The 22,707-nt window shown below is 44.0% G+C and overlaps 1 protein-coding gene across 2 annotated transcripts in view; it reads right to left on the reverse strand.

The window, feature by feature from the left end:
• DNER (delta/notch like EGF repeat containing) overlaps positions 1-22,707 on the reverse strand; it is a 326,228-nt gene that overhangs the window by 136,354 nt on the left and 167,167 nt on the right. For both annotated transcript variants that reach the window (XM_004262614.4, XM_033426041.2), the window contains exon 5: positions 19,391-19,536. In XM_004262614.4, coding sequence (XP_004262662.2) covers positions 19,391-19,536 — 146 coding nt within the window. The remainder of the gene's footprint in view (positions 1-19,390; positions 19,537-22,707) is intronic.

The following is a 22,707-nucleotide window of genomic DNA, read 5'->3' on the forward strand; positions in this document are numbered from 1 at the left end:
CTTCAGCCCCTTGCTCTCCTACTGAAATGAGAATATACACATGAATCAAGATTCCTCTTCTTATTGTTATTGGTATCATAGCCTAAATTCCAAGAGGTCTGTCTTGATTATATGATCCCTGACACCACACCGTGGCATTTAACTAAAACTATCTCTTCAGTATTGAATGGGAAAAAACTCTCTTTCCATCTTATTGCGAATGATTTCCTTTATATAGAGTCCCTGATCTGAGGGATGTTTTTCTTTATTGAATTTACACTCACACAAATTGAAGTAACACCAGCAGATGTGGGAAGGTCCTATCATTCATTTTAATTAAATCTTATCTCACTAAATGTTTGCTGCTTTCATGATTTTAACATTGAACAAAAGGCAGGTTATATCTAAGAGATGTGTTTCTCCAGGATAATTGGAAAAGAATCATTCTAACAACTTCCAAAAGAAACTCAGCAAACGATCTAACTCAGGGATGGCAAAAGAATTAGCTAAGTTCACAGGCAGGGTGAATCTTGCTTGCTTTCAAACTGTTTTTATTAATCTATAATATTCTCAAGAAGCGATTTCTTTTAGGTGATAATTTAATCCTCCAATTCTGAATCAGAGAAAATCTGCATACAAATTTTTAATGTAAGAACACTAACACTGCTCATATCAACCTTCCAACAATTTCTTGGTTAGTATATTATATTTGAACCATTTTGATGCTTGAAGTTTCTTTTCTAATTCATTTATGACTCAGAACAGGATATCAGGTTTAGGTTCTTTATTGGAAAAAGAAAGATATCACATGCTTAATTCCCTAGAGCCTCAGGACTGCCGTCATCAGAGGGTGGTAATGAAATGTCCATGTCACAGAAAATCCTTGGGCTAGCACAGATTCATGTAAGTGCTGGAAAGAACCTTAATCTCACTTCCTGGTTCATGTGCACAGGCTTGATGAAGGCTGATACACCTAGCAGTGCTGTCATACAGGACAGTGCCCAGTGGAGAAGCCAATCTCAAATAATTTTCCCTAATCATAATTTTTAAATGCTTGTGTTGGAAAGGAAAAAAATTCCATGAGCTAGCCCAAATTCCTGCCTTCTCTGAGAGCGGCATATATAGGCGTTAGCTACAGAATGGGGCTCAAGGTCATTTATGGCATCGGATGAGCACTTCTAAGGCTTCTCAGACTCCTCTAAAATAAAACTAGTTTTGTTTATTTGGCATAACATCTGTCTCAGAAGTATGGCTCAAATGCCACCAGCCTCCCCTGTTTCTAAACTTAGGAAGAATTGAAAACCAAACACAAGACTCTGATTTGCTGACAAATCTCACCTCCCCAAACCCAGGTCCCCCTCAGACCCAACACCTCCAGCTGGATTCTAGAATTACCTGCTCTTCTCTCTCCTACTAAAATCAGCCCCTGACTAAGCTAAGTTATTCCAGTTTTAATGACAGATAATACCTTAATGTGATACCGTTTTAGGGACATTTGCATTTAAACAGGAAATCATGCCTTTATTACAAGGAATTAAGCTCACACACCAGGATTCCGGCCATCCCCGCCAGGCTGGTGTGTCAAGGAAATTTGGGATGAAGGGACCTCCCTAGATATCCTTGAATCTTCCACTAAGTCTACACTCCTAGCCCACCGTATTCTGTCCACCAGAATAGGCAACTAAATTGTACCAATGTCTAGCTATACTTTTATTTTTTTAAGTATTTTTTTTAAATTTCAGTTCAGAAGTTAAAAACCCTCATAATTTAAAAAAAAATAGTATCTCCTACTACTACTGCTGGCTGGTAACGATGGTTTCGCTCTTTTTTAGAAGACCCTCTTATCAGAGTTCCTCTTGGGCAACAATTACACACTCATGAGTATTTCTGGCTAAAATTGGTATTTGCCAACAAATTTGTTTTTCAACCACACAATTAAAAATACATTTAGCTAAGCAGTGCTTGGAAACAATGGGTAAGAAGTGAAACAAACAGCTGATTGCCCATTTCTGTGGCCAACTGCACCCCTCTTGTCACAGCACAGATCTTAAAGACAAAATAAAACAGAAAACACTAGTATGTAGAGCATATGCTGGTGACTTGGATTCAAAAACTCAAGTATCAACTTTCTCCCAACAATTATCCTTTAAAATGAGAACTCTGAGAAGGAAATTAAACGTGAGTCTAGCCCCAAATGATTACCGCTGAAGTCAGTTAAAATCTGTTGTATAGGCCAGAAGCATCCCTGGGTAGTTCAAAAGAGGATGAGGGGAAGCAGAGACGTCCAAGGATAACAGGGTTGAAATGCCAAGTGCAACAAGGGCCACAGGAAGGTGGTTCTCGATGGGGGCAACAGATGCCACTTTTATGGTCTGTGTACCATGTCACCTTTTATTTATGAAGCACTTTACAAAATGCTTGCACATATAGGATCCCATGTTAAATTCCATTAGGATTTTCTCCAGCACCTCTACAGGCCTGTACTCCCAAGGTCTCCCATGCGCCACGGCCCTGTGATATGGACATTTCATGTTTCCCAATATCGGACAGGGATACTGAGGCTCTAGGGAATTAAGTGATGTCATTTCAGTAAATGCCAGAGTCAGAGCTTGACTCCTGAACTGCCCCGTGTCCACTGGCCTCCACCGGGCCACAAAGCCTCCCACTTCATCAGAATGGTCTCTACAGACGCAGAAGCCCACACTGACATCGCCTGGACCGAGTACAGACACCATGTGCTCTCTTCAAGCACACAGATATGTGGTGCAGCCTTGAATTCTCTCTCCAGCTAGACGACAATAAAAGTAAGGCTCCACAGGCTTCTCAATGATCTAAACAAAACTAAAATGCTGGTACCTTTGGAAGCACTACAAAATCGTAAAACTTCAACCCTTACTAAAATTAAGTCATCCCAAGAGCCTCAATATCCCCACGCAAAAATTCCACTAAGGAAAATGTCATGTCACAGGACATGATGAATGGAAGATCCTTTCCACCAGGAAACAGCAATGGAACTGATGTCTCATCAGCATCTGGTGAATTTCAGCCAAGCTAAATGGAAGGCGGTATTTTTGATTAATTTGCAAAATGAGTTGTTCTTGTGATAGAAATGGAAGAATAATATTATACTAATCTAAATAAGGAAGTTGCTAAAATAAATTCGAATGTATTATTTATTTTAGCAACTTGAAATAGCCCTCAGGCAAAAGTCAAATTAGGGTGCTGCGTCTGATTTTAGGCATCGCAATATGATATCTTTTTTTTTTATCCCCCAAATCTTCCATGTGTGGAGAAATCCTTAAAATAGAAGATCAGACTTTGGTTTAAAAATCAATGAAAACAATTCAAGCTAAAAGAAGGGTGACCAGATTCCAGTACAAGTTCGTACAGTCTGTGACCCTGGCCTGTGGAGCAGCCCTTCCTTAACCTAATCCAAGTCCTAACTAACCCCACGCATCTACCATTCCAGACCCCTACAAAACTTCTGCAGCAGACTGTCCTTTCATCACTTCAGCAGGTGCTTTCATGACATATAACCCATTCCTTTAATATGTCAGTTTCCACTAACCATTAATGCCTCTTGCATCAATGTTTAATTTTCTTGACTTTTAGGACTTTGTTCAATTCTCTGCTACTGACACCACTTGATGGTGATCACCGGATATACTTTGCTTGCCAGCACTGAAACATATACTAAAACAAACTGAGACCAGATAATAACGAAAAAAATAATAGAGGTAAAATGTAACGAAGAAAGCATATAAAGAAATGGAAAAGGTTAATAGGAAAGACAAACCAAGATCACACCAGCGAATCTGGGAAAACACTTATTGAATTATAATGCGGAGGTAGAAGGAAGGGAGAAAAGCGAAATGTTTTAACTTTTTCTACAGCTATAGACCTAAACACATGCATGATTATTTTGAGAAAATATAAATAATATTGTATAAGCTGCTGTGGGTATTTCTGTTCATGTGCTTCGTGTTCCCCAGTCTCCTGCCAAAGCGTTGTGACCGTGTGAAAGCAAGATGTGTAAATGACAGCTCTGATGTCCTGCATAATAATGACCTTTGAATTCTGAACAGCTCTGGAACTGTCCACATTTGCCAGGGCCTCTGCTGACTCCTGGAAGATGATCACACTAGCATCCTCTGCACCTCTCCCTCCACACTGGAGCCCTAAATGCCCCTGCACATAACACACAGTCACCTCTGTCTGAGGCTAAGACACAGCTCAAATCTTCTGCCCAGAACCGTGTGGAAACCAACCACAGGCGTATAGAAGACTGTCGATTGCATGCGCAGCGATGACGCCAAGGGGACTGCAGTAAACTTGTTCTGCTTCTCCATACAGAGCAGCTGTTGTATTCCAGGGAGAGCTCTCTCATTCCCTTCCAAGCCAGTTTCTCCATCCTCTATTGACTTGGAAGTAGCCTGTTTGTAATTGCAGAATTATCACTGATCTAGAAACTCTCCTCCAGTGTGAACTTGGAAGGGACACAGGCTTGTGGCTCAATTAAATGCTATCTTAGCCTCCAAAAGCCCATATGTGAAAGGAAGTTGAGCACAGAATGAGTTCCCCATTGCTGATGAGTAAAAGACACACAGGTTTGGGCCAGGTTTCTTGGGACTATTCTTGGAGTACAAGGAAAAGGCAGTCTGAGGGAAGAAAGCCATACGATGGCTCATGACAGTCTGACAGGTGTTAGGGTAATGCCTGTCCTACCCCTTCCCCATGGAGATGGTGGGCTCCTGGTCAGTTTCCAGTCGAGGCAAGATTAGGGTACAGTCTTCTCTGAATCTGCTTTATCTCACATTCCCTAGAAATAAACCAAGCTTCTAAACGGTTTTCATGCCAATGATAAGCTGGGATTGAGTAGATATGCCAGCACTGACCTGGCCTAGACCAGTATTCAAGGTGGCCCAGGCAAGCAGAATCACCTGCCTCCAATCTAGAGGCAGAACAATCCGGAATCCCCAGGGGCCACTGCTCCTGAACTCGGCCACATGTCTGCAATTATTTCTTCTGCTGTAACCAAGACTGTGCCTCTGATAATCTCCTACACAAAGGGATGTAACTGGAATTCGGCTTTGATGGGAAAAATCAAAAATGTATTTCAAAGACGTACAGCACGTAATACGATTTTTAAAAAAACTCTATCGACAGCATTAGTTATTAGGAAAATGCAAATCAAAACCACAGTGAGCTACCACTTCACACACACTAGGATGGCAAGGATTAATTTTAAAAAAACCCCAGAAAATAGCAAGTGTTGGTGAGTATGTGGAAAACTTTAAGCCCTCGTGCATCGCTGGTAAGAATGTAAAGGGGCTTGGCCACTGCGGAAAATAGTTTGGCGGTTCCTCCAAAAGTTAAACACAGGATTACCATATGACCCAACAATTCCACTCCTTAGATAAACACCCCAAAGAACTGAAAACAGGTACTCAAACAAATCCCTGTACGTGCGCGTTCACAGCGGCACCAATCACAACAGCCAAAAGCCAGGAGCGTTCCAGATGTCCATGGTAGATGGATAAATAAATTGTGGTATATCCGTACAATGTAATATTATGCAGTCATAAAAAGGAAAGAAGTACTGATACATGCTACAACATGGATGAACTGGAAAACATGATGCTCAGTGAAAGAAGCCACAAACAGTCACACGTTGTATGATTCCATTTATATGAAATCTAGAACAGGTAAATCCGTAGAGAGAAAATGCAGATTGCCAGGGAGTGGGGGAAGGAATGGAGAGTGACCGCTTAATGAGAACAGCATACCTTTCGGGGTGATAAAAATGTTCTGGAACTGGATAAAAGTCCTGGTTGCAAAAACACTGTGAATGTACTAAATGCCACTCAATTGCTCACATTAAAACGGTTAATTTTATATTATATGAATTTCACATCAATTAAATAAAACCTTGTTTTAAAACCTCTGTCAAGCCTGCACCTGACATCACTTGACTCACTTTTCTGAAGCCCTCCACACCTCTCCTGATTCCATCTCCTCCAGGACCTTCACCCATTAATTACACCCCACCTACCTACTCTCACATCTGTCCATTTCTTGCCTTCAGCCTATGCCAGTTCAATGCATCCACCACTCTATAAGTAAAAACTCTTCTTTGGACCCAATTTCCCACTGAGGATACCATCCCACTCTCTCCCCCGCCATTCAATAACAAGCTTGTCAAAAAGGCAAGGCTCCGGGCTTCCCTGGTGGTGCAGTGGTTGAGAGTCCGCCTGCCGATGCGGGGGTCGCGGGTTCGTGCCCCGGTCCAGGAAGATCCCACATGCCGCGGAGCGGCTGGGCCCGTGAGCCATGCCCGCTGAGCCTGCGCGTCCGGGGCCTGTGCTCCGCAACGGGCGAGGTCACAACAGTGAGAGGCCAGCGTACCGCAAAAAAAAAAGGCAAGGCTCGCCGCTTCTCCAAGCTCTTCCTTGCTCCCTGTTACCCAGCTGCCCCACCCCCCGACCATCACTGTCCTCCCAACCGCAAGATCAGGCGTGAATTCTGCAGCCGCTCCTCTCCAGGCGAGCAGGTCAATTTTCAGAAAGACAACTGCTCCATTTCCTTGATCCTCTTTCCTATCTATAAAGCTTGCCACAGTGTTTCACAGGAAGGTTGGTTTCAGCCGCTTTAGAAGATCTCTGTTATTTTAATTAGCCAGCTTTCACTTTATGCTTTTAACAGGATTTGAGGGACTGTTCAATTGGTTTTTGATGTGGCTCTTTGCCGGCTGCTGGCAGAGAAGGAAGAAGAGAGAAGGAGGGAAGAGAAGAGCCTCTGCCTTGGGGACCCGGGGGACAGTGGGCTGCTGATCCCAGGGTGGGCATTGGGGGGAGGGACGTCAAGGAGCAGACGAAGATGGAGAACTCGTCAAACTGGCTCTGAGCCAACTGAACCAGTGTTGTCACAAAGAAGCCATCTGCACGGAGGAGGGACAAAAGTTACAAAGTGCTTTTCAAGGTCAAAGAGAAAAAACAGAATTGTCCCAAACTAAACTGGAGTGTTCAGAAAAATAAGTTGAAAGTGCAGAAAGCAGGGCTTCCCTGGTGGCACAGTGGTTGAGAGTCCGCCTGCCGATGCAGGGGACACGGGTTCGTGCCCCGGTCCAGGAGGATCCCACGTGCCGCGGAGTGGCTGGGCCCGTGAGCCGTGGCCGCTGAGCCCGCGCATCCGGAGCCTGTGCTCCGAAATGGAAGAGGCCACAACAGTGAGAGGCCCGCGTACCGCAAAAAAAAAAAAAAGTGCAGAAAGCAAATAAGGAGGTCCAGACAAAAAAGTCAGCAGGAAAGCTTGGACCAGACAAGGGTTCTCAAAATGTGGCTTCCAGACCTCAGGAGGAGGGGCCCGAGACCCTATCAGGGGGTTGCCAACTAAAACTTGTCACTCACCATCTGGCACTAGAAGGATGGAGTCACTAACCACTGCCGCCACTGACCTTCAACACACTCTGAGAGGAGTTTGGGATGGAGACCAGGAAGGAGGCACTCGGTGCTCTGGGAAGAACTGGCACAACAAGGCTTCATAGTTAGATATTTTCAGGGGAAGATTCTATGAGACCAATTTTTCTCTAGAAAAGCACTAAAATCATTAACGGAGACATGTGGTCCTCGTGAGTAGCATCAACCTTCTGCCAAAATGTGTTCTTGATTGCACAGGTCCCCCTTCCCCAAAATCACATATTTACTGACCTCTCCCCTACCTCTTCGGAGCACTTCCTCAGAGCTCTCTGAGAGGCTGTCTCCCAGGCCACAGTCCTCATTTTGCCCCCAGTAAAACTTAACTCACAGCTCTCACGTTGTGCATTTTTTTTTCAGTCGACAGAGTTCACAAGGTCAAAACTATCTCATAGTAATAGGAAAACACAGTGTGCCTTTTTCACTACTGATACCTCCCCACATGTCAAAGCCGTGTCTTTGCAGCAATGAATGATCTCTGAATCTTCAGCATCTTCAGGCATTTTGCAGGGAGTGGGGGGAGAAAGCCAGTCTCACTTAGAATGTCCTGGATGAGGCAATCAAAATTAAAATTTGATGAAACCTCAACGGTGAATGCACGTCTTTCTTTTAACATTCCCTGTCATGAAATGGAAGGTCTGCAAGCAGCACGCCTGCTGCCCAGCAGCTGCCTCGGGAAACACACTCATGGGATTGTTAGAGCCATGACCTAACTATCTCGTTTTTCATGGAAAACCTTTTATCCTTGAAACAATGACTAACAGACAAAGTACTGTTATTCAGACTTGGCCCTCTGGCAGATATTTCCTCTCCAGTGAACACAGCGAGCCTGTCCCTTTAAGGAAAACAACCAATAGTTTTTGGTATCAGAGATAAAATTTGAACTTTTAAGGAAAAATTAGAATTTTGGAAAACATTTATCTTCCATTATAAGCTTGACAGATTACCAATTCTTAAAGACTCTTCTGATGAGATTGGTGGCGATATCAATCACGGATGTGATTTCTTGTTATTGTATTATGAAATGTGTCAATATTTAGAAGCTCTGTATAATTCCAATATTTTCCAAATGACCAATGTGTGATGTTATAAAAATCACTCATGGTTAGAAGATCCAAACAGCAAGACATACCAATGGATTTTAATGTGACAGACAGCAAGAGCATTAATATGGTCCAGATCCCACATACAATTAACCTCTAAGAATCTGTCACTTGTCTAGTTTTGAAGTATTTTCAAGAAAAATATCCACAGGGTTTCCCTGGTGGCGCAGTGGTTAAGAATCCGCCTGCCAATGGAGGGGACAAAGGTTCGAGCCCTGGTCAGGGAAGATCTCACATGCTGCGGAGCAACTAAGCCTGTGCGCCACAACTACTGAGCCCATGTGCCTAGAGCCCGTGCTCCGCAACAAAAGAAGCCACCGCACTGAGAAGCCCACGCACCGCAATGAAGAGTAGCCCCCGCTCGCCGCAACTAGAGACAGCCCGTGTGCAGCAACGAAGACCCAATGCAGCCAAAAAAATAAATAAAATAAATAAATTTATTTTTTAAAAAAGAAAAATATCCACAATTATCTGAAAAGGCTATCAAAACACTTCTCCTTTTTCCAACCTTTTTCCAAACATCTGTGTGAGACTGAATTTTCTTCCTATACTTCAACCAAAACAACACATTGCAATAGACTGAATGTAAAAGCAAATAGAAAAATCCAGCTTTTTTCTTCTTTTAGCCAGATGTTAAAGAGATTTGTAAAAACAACGCCTCGCTTCTCACTAAATTTTTTCGTTTTGGAAAACGGTTACTTTTCATTAAACAGGTGTTATTTTTGTTAACATGTGATGGGTCTATTAATTAAATGAAATAATAAATATTTTAATTCCTCAGTTTTAACTTAATGCAGTAAATGTCAACAGAAACAGCCCAATAAACAAAAGCTGTTTGGGTTCCTCAGTAATTTCTAAGAATGGAAAGGAGTGCCGAGACCAGAAAGTCAGAAAACCACTGGGTGAGTCTGGTACATAAAACTACAAACGTTGCATCCAGTGGACAAATCCTCAAGTGAGTCTGTAACTCGGCAGGTAGAAAAATGGGCCAAGATCTAAAGAAAAAGGACAAGGGAGGCCAGTGGGGAGCTATTTTGGGCCAGGAGGGCCAGGAGATTTCAAATAATACCATGTCGAAACCCCTAACGCTGCGTGCCATTAAGACACGTTAGTAACATACACCCAGAGCTCTCTGGTGTCTCTGTCTGGTTTGGGAAGAATTATGCTGCACTAACCCCTAACACATGACTTTCACTCCCAACCACCTAACACTCCACAACTGGGAAGGATAAACTGCAGAGCCATTCACCAACCCCACTCACTGATTCTTGAAACGCAAGAGGATGTCGCAGAAGGAATAGGGCAAACACCAGAATCAAACTGAAGCTCTAATTTCCTCGACTTCAGGGAAACAGATGAGTCCATTTATACTTTAAAGCCATACTAAGAACATGGTGGGGAACATTCAAAGGGTTTTTTTCCTCCTCAAAAGCTGAAAGCAGTACCAAATTGCCACAAATGGTCACTGGCTAGATATTTAATTAGAGGCTGAGGAAGTTGATAATGTTTCAGAGGAGATTTGGGCATCAGGGGAAGGTCAAGTTCAGTGATTTCCAAAGCCAGTTTTCTGACTTTTGACATCAAGAGAGCAGAGACCCTGGTGGTTTTCCTCACCCTGTTTTGCTGGGGTGAAGCTCCATGCCTGACACTTAGAGGTGCTCACAGAACATTGGATGAGGGATGGAAATGGGGAGAAATAAATGACTCTCCAAAATGGTAAGTGGAATGAACTTGTTTTTTGTGAGCAAGTGTGGCTGACAGTTTTCAGATCCCTAAAGAAGAACGTGGTGTGCAGCCCCACCAGACACCAGCAGCAAAGCCGCTTAGCTGCGTTATTCCCAGGGGCTTCCACTCAGCTCACTGACTTGGGGACTGAAAACTAGGACAAAAGGATAAGCATCTCAGGGAGAGGAAAGACAAGGAAAGCAAGCTCACCAAGTTCCAAAGAGATGGTTTTCTCCTCTCTGGAATAAAAGTCTAGTCAGAACCTCATTTCTGTATTCTAAAAGCTAGCCATTAAAATCTGAGAATAATAGTTACCTGTCTCCAATACAGAGTTATAGAATGAGTATCTCTCCTCTTTGTAAAGACTGAGAGTGTAAAGAACAGATTGTAAAATCAGGGGCTGCAAAAAACAGTCCTGGAACTTTTTTGTCTTCCAACGGGAACTTTATAAGTCCTGGGGATGTAATGTACAGCATGGTGACTATCATTAACAATACTGTGTTTTATATCTCAAAGTTCTGAGACAGTAGACCTTTAAAGTTCTCATCACAAGAAAAAAAATTGTCACTATGTGGTGATGGATGGTAACTAAACTTATTATGGTTTCACAATATATACATATATATCGGATCATTTTGTTGTATACCTGAAACTAATGCAATCTTATGTCAATGACATCTCTGTAAACCTGGAGGTGGGGGGTTGTAATCTAAAAGAACAGGTTTGGGGCTACTTGTAAAAGGTTGCCTGCCACACCTGTAGGGATTCTCTCTTTCCCTGCGTTCCTCATCTCACCCATATCGGGATTTTCTCAAACTTTGCTCTAGAATAAGAGTCCCAGAGAGCTTACTCCCCTATTGTATTTTATGCCAAAGAAAACCATGGGACCCAGGTTGCTGAATCTTCTAAGTCTCTTTGGAAGGTCTTGAGTGACCTCTAATGTCTTGGTTGATTTCCATGGCATTTCACAAGGTTAGCAGCATCTCATCTCAGCCTCCACCCCCAGACCCACTGGTCCAGATCTGCACTTTTAACAAGATTCTCACATGTGCACATTAAACTTGGAGAAGTGCTGAACCAACAGGTCACGAAGTCAAATCATCTTAACCTGATGATGCCTGATTCTTCCCTGCGGTAAACAGTAAAACTTTACGTGAAGATGCTAAACAGGCGCCAAGACTCACACTGAAATGCTGAAGGTCCCGCTAGAGGCCACACTGCCCAGCAGGGGGAGCCCTGGAGCAAAAGTCCAGAAATCTCCCTTCATTCTCCTCCTGCCTCTACTATGAATTAGCTGTTGGGCTTTGGGCACATAGCTTAAATCTCCCTTAGACCTCGGTTTCCTGGTGTTTAAAACAAAATAAGTGAAGAGGCCTCTAAAATCACCCTCCACTCTAAATGTTATGACCCTAGAAACGTCACCAGTGATATAATCCTCACCCTAACATATTTGGAATGCCACCAGCCAATAATGCCTCTACAACTGTCTGTCAGCATGGGGAGATACATTTCAACCTTCTGGGAAATGCTGATGCCAAACAGAAACTTGACAAGACATCTATCTTTGGGGACATAATTCACAATTTTTTTAAATAATTTATAATAAGTGACTCAAAATGTTGTCATATTTTTGTGGCAGGCAAAGATATGATCATCCTTCGGTCTGTAACATAAAAGGCAGCAATGGCTCTTTAATTACATTAGCACCGAGAATTATAATTTAGACACAAGTCCATGAAATTCTAGACGAGCTGATCCTTGACCATTGAAACAGCAACAACTGGGCTGAACTTTTTTTTTTTTTCTGTTTGCCCATTTCCAAGTTTTAGATAATTTTTCTTTTTATTTTTTTAACATCTTTATTGGAGTATAATTGCTTTACAATGATGTGTTAGTTTCTGCTTTATAACAAAGTGAATCAGCTATATGTATACATATATCCCCATATCCCCTCCCTCTTGTGTCTCCCTCCCACCCTCCCTATCCCACCCCTCTAGGTGGTCACAAAGCACCGAGCTGATCTCCCTGTGCTATGCGGCTGCTTCCCACTAGCTATCTATTTTACGTTTGGTAGTGTATATGTGTCCATGCTACTCTTTCACTTCGTCCCAGCTTACCCTTCCCCCTCCCCGTGTCCTCAAGTCCATTCTCTACGTCTGTGTCTTTATTCCTGTCCTGCCGCTAGTGAACTTACTTTTATGATCTCTGTATTTAGTCTGCTTCTAATATTTATTATTCTATTTTTGTTATCCATAAAAGTATTTTCTCTCTCAAAGGCCCACAAAGTGGTTTCTGCAAGGATAATCTGTGGGAGAAATCACCCATCTTTTATTAGCAAATACATGTATCTCAAGACACCTTCATTTCGGCATTAAGCCTCTGTACTCTGGCTCAGATGCTTTTAATGAGCGTTGTCCATAAGCTATTTGTTCAGTCAAGAGAAGGGTCCCCCCTTCCCTTAGAAGAATAAATTAGTCTTTTTTTCTGTCACGTCACTAACCACTGGCTCATCAAGTATTTTCCCATCCACTAGTGTGCTACTCTGACCCTCTCTTGCTGTGTTTTGTTCCCTATTTAAAGGAGAAATTCCTCTCCAGTGCTGGCAGAACCACGGGGGACCTAACCCCACTATATACCAAACAGAACTTTTAAAAGCAACTCCACACTCTGTCAGCTGCTATTTTAGTGCTCAAAAGGATACAGTGAATGCCTTTCCTTTGATGCTTTGATGGGCTTTCTCATCTATGCTGTCACCCCATTTCTTTCTCACAACCCTACCAGGTCTCGGGCCCTTTTCAAGGTCTCATGAGGGCCTTTTTATTCACACTGATGATGGTAGAAGAATTAGCTCTCAGAGAAGTGATGGACGAAAGAATATGACATCTATTTCTGCCCCCCGGCACGTTGCTACTTCCTAACCTAAAGAGGAGTTCGCCAATGGTTTCAAACCAAGAAAAGAATGGCATCAAAGATTCCATTTGTTCAAATTATTCTGACCTATTTCTTTTTTAAGTGATAGGGAAAGGATTGGCAATACTGCTTAAAATGCGCCTAAGGGGTTCCAGCAACATTCTGGATCACACAATCTGTGAGAAGGCCTTAGATCAGAAAATATAATCTGATTCATGAGTTTATAAAACAAATACACCACGTCCTTTTCATGTTCCCATATTTACCAAACATATAACCCAAATTACATATCTAACTGAAAACCTAGAGAACTGGTTTCCCATCACATCTTTGTTCTTTTATTTATTCTGTTTGTTTAGTTCATAGGCAGTTTTTGAGCATCTCCCATGCAGAAAGCACCTTGCTAGTTGTTAGAATGGATACCAAGGGGACCAGATGTGACTCCTAATGTCAAGGAACTCACCATCTGAGACGTCCCTGGGAAACTCCCAATGATCCCACGTCTGAGCTGGATGTTTCTCTGGGCTCCCAGAACACACCTACAAGACTCTCCCAAAGCACACATTCCCACTGCTCTAATCCATGATTAACTGTCCAGCTCCCAGCTCCTGAACCTCCCAGCTCCTTCCCAAAGGGCATGTCTTATATGAGCAAACGTGCATCCCCCAGAGCCTAGGGCAGTACCAGGCCCATGACAAGCAGTGACTCTGCCCGGGAAGTGGCACGTGAACTAAAGTGAACACAAATAATAATGCATGTATGTATGAAATAGAAGCATAAACCAAATGTCATGTGTCTCATAAGAAAAATAAAATGTACAGGGCTTGAGAGGAGGGAGTTTGCACTGGGGGATGAGGGACAGCTTCCAGAAGCAAAAAGATTTTGAGCTGAGCCTGAAATATATTTGGGCAGGTGGAAGGGCAGGGGGCAGAGGGCAGCTGAGCATTCCAGATGGAGGAAACAGCATGAGCAAAACCAGGGAGATGCGAGAGAGGAATCGGGACGGGGAGGGCGGGACGTGCAGGGGTTGAGAGAGGGGCCGAGGCTGGAAGGTGACCAGGCGCCCAACTCACGGCTGGCTCGTTGCTCTGCTCTGTGAGTCAGAGCTGAAGGAAACAAACCTCAGAAACGGGAATTCACTGGGAGCCCTACCAAAGGGGCAAAAGCTTTTGAAAAAGGGAAAAAGATGGAGAGGCACGCTGATAGGAGACAGACAGGCTCCTGGAAGGACAGTGGCCCTTACCTAGACCACATGGGGTGTAGAGCAAGGACAGCAGGTGTTATCAAGCAATAGATAAAGCAACCGGTTCAGGCCAATGACTTATTTCTAAACCCAACCTAACCGGAAACACTCATCTGTAGGAAGACCAGGACTTCCTAGGGCTTGAGGCTTTGCCTTCCAAGAGGAGGGAGGGAGGTCACAGAAGGTCAGGAATCTCCGGAAGCCAACACTCCAGCGCTCTGCTCACGCACAGGCCCACACCTCAAGACAGAACTAAGCCACCAGCTCTAGAAGGGATTAAGAATGGCTCCTTGCCGTGAGGCCGGCTCAATTCTTTCTCAAAACAAAGTCTGAGTAGTCAGCTCTAGTTTCCCATCTAAACAGCCTAAGGATGATGGATTCAGAAGGCAAGCACTAGACAGGTTTCTAAGGAATCTTCTAAGAATGGAGGCCTGACCCCATTCACCTATCAATATAGACCAGGGCCAACGAATAGGAAAGCTTTGTGATATGGACTGAACCATTATATCACTTAACAGCATTTATCTTTTTGACTGGCTTCGTGTGACCTTGAAATTATTAACAATGAAATCTTGGAATAAAAATACGGTGCATATTTGCTTTAGGGAATCAGCAAGAACAGGAAGATGGTAAGCACGGCTCTTGAGACCTCTATTTCCAGAATTATGAGCCACTGTCAACTTTTGCATCAGAATTGCCTGGCTGCCCAACAAAAGGCATCATGATCTGAGTGGTGGGCCTGGAATATGACTTTTGTCAAGGGCCTCAGGTAAATCTTAGGCAAAGTAAAATTTAAAACCAATCCTTTAACTTTGTTGGGCAAAAGGTGCAATTGGGTAGAAAGGGAGCAATAATGAATCAGAGAAAAAAAGTGGAGAGAATCTTGTGATGGTTAATTTTATGTGTCAACTTGGATGGGCCATGGTGTCTAAATAACTGATCAAACATTATTCTGGATGTTTCTGTGAGGGTATGTTTGGATGAGATTTACATTTAAACTGGTGAATTTAGAGTAAAGCAGATTGCCCTCCACAATAAGGGTGGGCCTCGTCCAATCAGTTGAGGTCTGAATGGAACAAAAGGCTGACCTCCCCCAGCAAGAGGAATTCTGCCTTCAGACTTCTCCTGCTACATCAGCTCTTCCTGGTTCACCAGCAGACTGTCTCTGTACTAGAACTGCAACTCTTTCCTGAGTCTCCAGCCCAGCAGCCTCCCTCATCAGATTTTGGATTCCCCAAGACGCCATAATGGTAGAGCCACAATGAACCAATTCCTCAAAATAAATCTCCTTAATTGATTGATTTATATATATGTGTGTGTGTGTGTGTGTGTGTGTGTGTGCATGTACATATATATAATAAACATTAAAATTACATACATAAATTTTAAATCTATATATATACATAGATATCATATATATACATAGAGAGGGAGAGATAGAGATATATCCTCTTGGTTCTATTTCTCTGGAGAACCCTGATTAATACACATCTCATGCTCTTGAGAGACAGGGTCATGGAACCCAAATGGATCTAAAGAAGGCTGAAGGCCCACACCAGCAAAGAGCCCTGACAGTCACCTATAAGGTAATTAAGGAATCATTAAAATAGGCAGCAGCCAACCTTGGTGACAAAGTTCAAGAAGAAGTAGTGGTCAACAGTCAAATTTTTTTTCATAAAGAGAAGATAAGAATCAACCCTTGTAACAAAAGCAGTTTTCAAATACTACAGTGTTACAGTAAACTTTTTTTTTTTTTTTTTTTTTTTGCGGTATGCGGGCCTCTCACTGTTGTGGCCCCTCCCGTTGTGGAGCACAGGCTCCGGACGCGCAGGCTCAGCAGCCATGGCTCACAGGCCCAGCCGCTCCGCGGCGTGTGGGATCTTCCCGGACTGGGGCACCAACCCGTGTCCCCTGCATCGGCAGGCGGACTCTCAACCACTGCGCCACCAGGGAAGCCCTATAGTAAACATTTTAAAAGACCTTCCCAGGTTGGTGGGATATCTAAGAACAGCAAGCAAAAGCTTTATCACAAACCACCCATCACTCAAAACTGTGAAATATCCTCCAGCCAAAGCACATCTAACAAAAGAGAAATGAGTCCCATTACAAAATGAGAGTAGTGTGGAGGTAACAGAATTGCCTTTATCTTGATGAATGATCTAACAAAAAGATATAAAAATGATGAGAAACAATAAAATTAAACCACCAAATACAGTTCTTTTCGTTTGGTACGACAGATTCTTGCATTAGGTGGAAGGCTGGGCTACGTAACTCCTAATTTTGAGAAACAGTAAAAAGAAACTTGAGAACAACAATCTTTTATTGCTAGCAACAGCGTAAGCTGCTACAACAGCCAAAACAACAATCACAGAAAACCACGGGACTCGAGTAGACACAGAAAAGATGCCCCGCCTTCCCATTCCTACTGCTGCCGTGGCTCTTCAACCCCCAACGTCTTTTGGGGAACAGTGAGACTGGCCTCCAGATGTTTCTCATCAAGATAACAATGTGGTAGGTCTGTAAATGGACATGGTAATTCCGGCCTGATCACTTGCTTAGAGTCACCAGGGGTAATTATCATGTCTCAGACAGGATGACGGGCCACAGTTTCCATAAATTCACTGAAGGTAAATGCAGGCTTTGACAGAATCAACAACAGCAGAGTTCTATACTTTAGAAGCACCTGGTGTGGAACTGGGAGGTAGGGGCAGGGGGCAGAGGGGTTATCTCGGGAAGGGGCACTCGGGAGCTGGTACCCATAACGGAGCTGTGCTGATGTTAGCATGGATTCCAAGGCTTTTGAGTCATTTTCTCACAAAAAAACAAAGCACTCTGGCAATGTTTGCCAAGTTACGTGCCAGGTGCTCAATACTGCTACTGCCTTTGCAACGAGTCCATTCTAAGCCACCAGGCAGAGCCTCTTAGCTAGAGCTTTCACACAGATGAGACTCCCGGGCAGGCTGCACGCCACCAACACGCATGTGTTAAGATAACAGGGCGACTGCTTTTCGGATGAAAAGTTTCCCCGGAAGCGTCATCCATTAAAGAGAAAGTGCACAAGGAGTGTCAACCACTGTGTCAGCCCGAGATTCTAAAGACAGCCCTCGGTCCCTCGTTGAAGACGTTTCTCTGTCACCAATATGATCTTTTCAAGGGCTAATGGGGCCGCAGAATTGTTCACTGGGAATATTAAGAATGAATTTGGGCAAGACCCGTGTGCCTCCGCTTTGCAGCCTCACTTGGAGGGTCTGACCTCTTCCACCTCGAGCAGTCGCATTCCTCAGCCTCTCAGGTTCACCTCTTCTAGAACCTCCTTATCAGATAAGCTCCCCACTCCTTCCATCTGACATAGCTTGAATCTCCTAATCAGATAAGTTCGCCACTGCTTCCACGTTTTTGTACCCCTCCCTAGCCTTGATGGTCATAGAAGAACACTCAATACCCTTTACTTTGTTTATTTTTGCATAGAAGGAGTTGATAAATAAAGCTTCCCCTCAGGACAGAAACGAGGCAAGCCCAAGTTGGCCGAGACAGAAGAAAACGGGACCTACAGGGCAGGCTCGGCTTGTGAAAGAAATCTCACGCTTCACCTCCTGGCTTCGCGCCAGTCACTCTCCCTTCCCCCAGGGATCTGGCTGTGGCTTTGGTTTACCCTCATGCCCCTTTTCAAAGATTTATTAGAAATTATTATCCCTGCTACTTTCTTGGGTTCCTAACCACATTCTGCCTCCTACAGGGGACATCTTACGAGAAAATGGTATATTTAAGCCCCTGCAATGTTACACCTAAGACATAGGTTTCCCAAGACAACATGAGCAGTACTCGAAAGTGTCTTCAACAGCCCTTTAGTCCATTAGCCCCAGACCTCTCACGTCTAAGTTCATACCACTGTTACTGCACGTGCTGACATTACCACAAGGAGGTGTCACCAAAGAAAATTAACCTGTGTTACCCTTCACATTGGTCTAAAATAAACCATGCTCTTTGGGGATTTGGGGAACCCACTTTCATGTAGCATGAACCTCACTATAAATCTGTGTAGAACTGGGGAGAGGGGAATGGAGAAAAAGATGCAGGAGTTGGACGTAGCAAGTGGTGAGACAGATGGGAGTCCCTTAATGGAACAGGGCCCCTGGTAAGGTGCAGAGTCTCCCTGTCTCACCCTGATCGGGTGGAGCCTGGACTCCACCTGCCGAGATTGTTCTAAGAGAGCCCTATAGTGATGGAGACTAGCTTCCGGGATGGCTGGTCCTTTCCTGGTCTGACTCTTGGTCCCCGTCACTTGGGACATGTCCTCAGCCCCTGCCCACGTGACCTCAGCTGCTAAAAAGAAGAGGGGACGGGGCTCAGGTCTTCCAGAGTTGATGGCGCTGGTCCATGAAGGCCAAACACAGTGAGTCAGCCTTCTAGCCCCTACCTCCTCCCCGTTCCTCCTCTTACTTTTCCTTTACTTCTGTAACTCTGCTGTCGGCCCTGGAGACGTGCAAAGTCTAAGGAGGGAATTGGGTCGCAACTGGGAAGGAGATGACTCTGTCTTAGCTTTTCCTTCTTCCGCTTCTCAATTCTGCTACCAGATATGATAATACTTCTCACAAAATCCTTACGTGATACCGAAATGAGGAGGTCCAGCACTGCACAACTTTTTTAGTACTTCGTTTAAAAATTATATGGGAATTTATATATCTGTATGTTGCATACAAATAATTAAAACCAGAAATTCGGGGAGACTTTCAGCAAATGCACTTGCTCTCTCCTCCTTCCTCCTTTATATATATATACACATACACATGTATATGTATATGTGTGTGTGTATACGTGTGTGTGTAGCTGTGTGTATATGTGTGTATATGTGTCTGTGTACGTATATATGTGTGTGTATATATATGTGTGCGTGTGTTTATATGTAAATATAGCCTTATGTAAATGTACATTTTTAAAGCTCCCAGGTGTCCCCTCACCTCTGATGGCTTCGTGGTGCACCTTCCTCTCCCCGAGCACTCCAGGTCGTTTGCGTGGCTCTCTCCTGGTGCACAGGTGCTGGCCTTCACCACCAGAGTCAAGCGCAAAGCCACGATAGATTTAGTAACAGAATCATTCACAAAACCTAAAAGAAAATGGGACAATAGTAAATGTAAAGCCAACCAACATTCTTCTGACAAGACTATGACTACAGTTTATGCAACATTCAAGTATGGCAAACAAAACAAAATGCAGTAAGTTAAGCCACGGCATAAAAGCGCGTGGCTAGTGGCCATTCAGACCTCGGGCCTTGAAGGTAGGCTACTCTTCCCAAGCATCATGAGGGATGCCGGTCGCCAAGGAAAAGGAGCGCCAGGCACTCCGTCATCACCTTAGCTGCTTTGCTTTGCTCCTGTTCCTGCCCTCTGTGGGCCACCCTGTCTCTGAATTCCACCCCTGCATTAGCACCTTAGAATTCTCTCTGCTTTTGAACTCGTCTTTTCCCTGGCGAGCCACGTGCTTGCATCTCCCTACTCTCTGTCTTCCTGGCTGCTCTGATTAGTCGCAAGCCCTAAATCTCCCCTACCCACCCTGCTCTGTGGGTCTGCCCGAGCAGCTCCGTGCCCTCAAGAGTGGGCATGCAACATGGGTCACATTCTACGTTGGGTTTTTTCATAAATATCTACTTGATCACCAATCTGACTGTGCTGTATCAATTCCAGTTATGTGGTTTTAACCATCTAATAAAACAGGACCAATCATAGTTGAACACTGATCACAAAAGCACTAATGTGTCCTATTTATCACTGAATGATCTTTATGTCAAGTGCAGCTATTTGTACCTAGTTGGTAGCAATAAATATGGAATAAATAATAGTCTCCAACTGGCATGAGGAAATAATACTGTAAGTATTGTGCACCAGTGATATAATTATTTCATTAAGAGAGTGTACCTTTTTCTAATCAGAATATTCATTTATTTAGGAATGATTTTTAACTTCAAAATGAACAACTTATAATTAACACCTGCATCACCCAGGAGAAAGACTCCTGCATTACCCAGAAAAGGTGCTTAAGACAAGGGGGTGGAAATGATTCTAGACAGCCATGCCTCTCTAAGCCCCAATTTTCTTTTTTTCTGGGACTCTTTTCACATCAAAAAAGAATGCTTTTTATGATGACAGCTGGACACAGGCAGGAAGTGAGGCTGTCTGGGCAATGGGGCAACATGATCACCCTGCTCCTTGGACCCTAAGGAACATGCAGGGACAAATCTGCAAAGGGCAAAGCACTACATTAGTGCAAGGGATGTTTTTAGCAGGCAGAAGATGGGTTCAAAACAGCAGCAGAGGATTTAATCCTGTTCACAAGCATCAAGGTTATGTTGGGAAATTTGTGCAAGTCCGAGTGGAGTGGAGACACACCTCAACTTCAAGTTTGGAATTAGGAGCCAAGTATCTCTTAGTGTCTCAGTAAAGACAGGCACTGCTGGTCTGACACGGAGTAGTATTTTACATCCACAGAGAACTAGTTGCTTTCTTCCTAAGATTCCCTATTGAAAACTTTATGGTAAATTGGCTTTGGGACAGAATGAAAAGGACGGTTTAGGCAAACACACCTCCTTTGTAGAGCTTTCTACTTCTTGGTCACGGTCCCGCATCACACAGACACCTCAAACCTCCTCCCGGCACCTGCAAACGCCCTGCTCATTCCAACTCTGTAAACGTTCCCATGGTGCCTCTTTGCCTGGAATACACTGTGATCCTTCTCCAGTGATCATAGCTCAGTTCTCATCCTAGTCACAAGCCTTTCCCCAATACCCCAGCCCCCTCCCAGCTCGACCATGTCCACCTGCACTCCAGTACATACTGTTCCTACAGGTCCCTGATTATTTTATGTCTTGGATGGTTACTTGTCAAAACACCTTTACTGAAACTTCCTTGAGGGCAAGGGACAAGTCTCAGAGAAGTGGCAAGTAGGAAGTCAGGATACAGGCGCACATAGGACCAGAGCAGTAAAGGCAAGTCCCAAAGAGGAGTCTCCAGAATGTGTTATCATCCAACAAGTCCACTTGGAAGAATAGCCATCATCAGAATACATAAATTCCAGTTTACTAAAAAAACTGCTTATCAACTTTGATAGAGAAATAGAGCCTGGTACAATGTAGGAGTGCTACCAGAATTCTTATTTTAAAAGACATTTTTACACATAAAGTAGTGGAGGTAAAAAACAGGTAGTAATTATAAAGGTATTTTTCATCTCTTTGCTCTGTTCTCTAGCTTCACATTAAATTATTTGAAAAATCTATACCATCTGTCTCCTTACTAAGCATTTAGATCGCAGAATGCTCTATAATTCTCTAGAAGAGGCCTCTCTCCAAAGGTTATTTTAAAAATTCTTTTCAACTGTTAAATTTACTGAGCCAGTAGAAATTCAACTGAGGTGGCCCTGAACCAAGATGGCGGAGTATAAGGACGTGCTCTCACTCCCTCTTGTGAGAACACCAGAATCACAACTAACTGCTGGACAATCATCAACAGGAAGCCACTGGAACTCACCAAAAAAGGTATCCCACATCCAAAGACAAAGGAGAAGCCACAATGAGACGGTAGGAGGGGCGCAATCACAGTAAAATCAAATCCCATAAATGCTGGGTGGGTGACTCACAGACTGGAGAACACTTAAACCACAGAAGTCCACCCACTGGAGTGAAGGTTCTGAGCCCCACGTCAGGTTCCCAACCTGGGGGTCCGAATATGGGAGGAGGAATTCCTAGAGAATCACACTTTGAAGACTAGTGGGATTTGATTGCAGGACTTTGACAGGACTGGGGGAAACAGAGACTCCACTCTTGGAGGGCACACACAAAGTACTGTGCACATTGGGACCCACGGGAAGGAGCAGTGACCCCTGGGGAGACTGAACCAGACCTACCTGCTAGTGTTGGAGGGTCTCCTGCGGAGGCAGGCGGTGGCTGTGGCTCACCGTGGGGACAAGGACACTAGCAGCAGAAGTTCTGCGAAGTACTCCTTGGTGTGAGCCCTCCAAGAGGCTGCCATTAGCCCCACCAAAGAGCCCAGGTAGGCTCCAGTGTTGGGTTGCCTCAGGTCAAACAACCAACAGGGAGGGAACCCTGCCCCACCCATCAGTAGTCAAGTGGATTAAAGTGTTACTGAGCTCTACCCACCAGAGCAACAGTCAGCTCTACCCACCACCAGTCCCTCCCATCAGGAAACTTGCACAAGCCTCCTAGAGAGCCTCATCCACCAGAGGGCAGACAGCAGAAGCAAGAAGAACTACAATCCTGCAGTCTGTG

The sequence above is a fragment of the Orcinus orca genome, chromosome 7, assembly GCF_937001465.1.
Source record: "Orcinus orca chromosome 7, mOrcOrc1.1, whole genome shotgun sequence".
NCBI lineage: Eukaryota > Metazoa > Chordata > Mammalia > Artiodactyla > Delphinidae > Orcinus > Orcinus orca.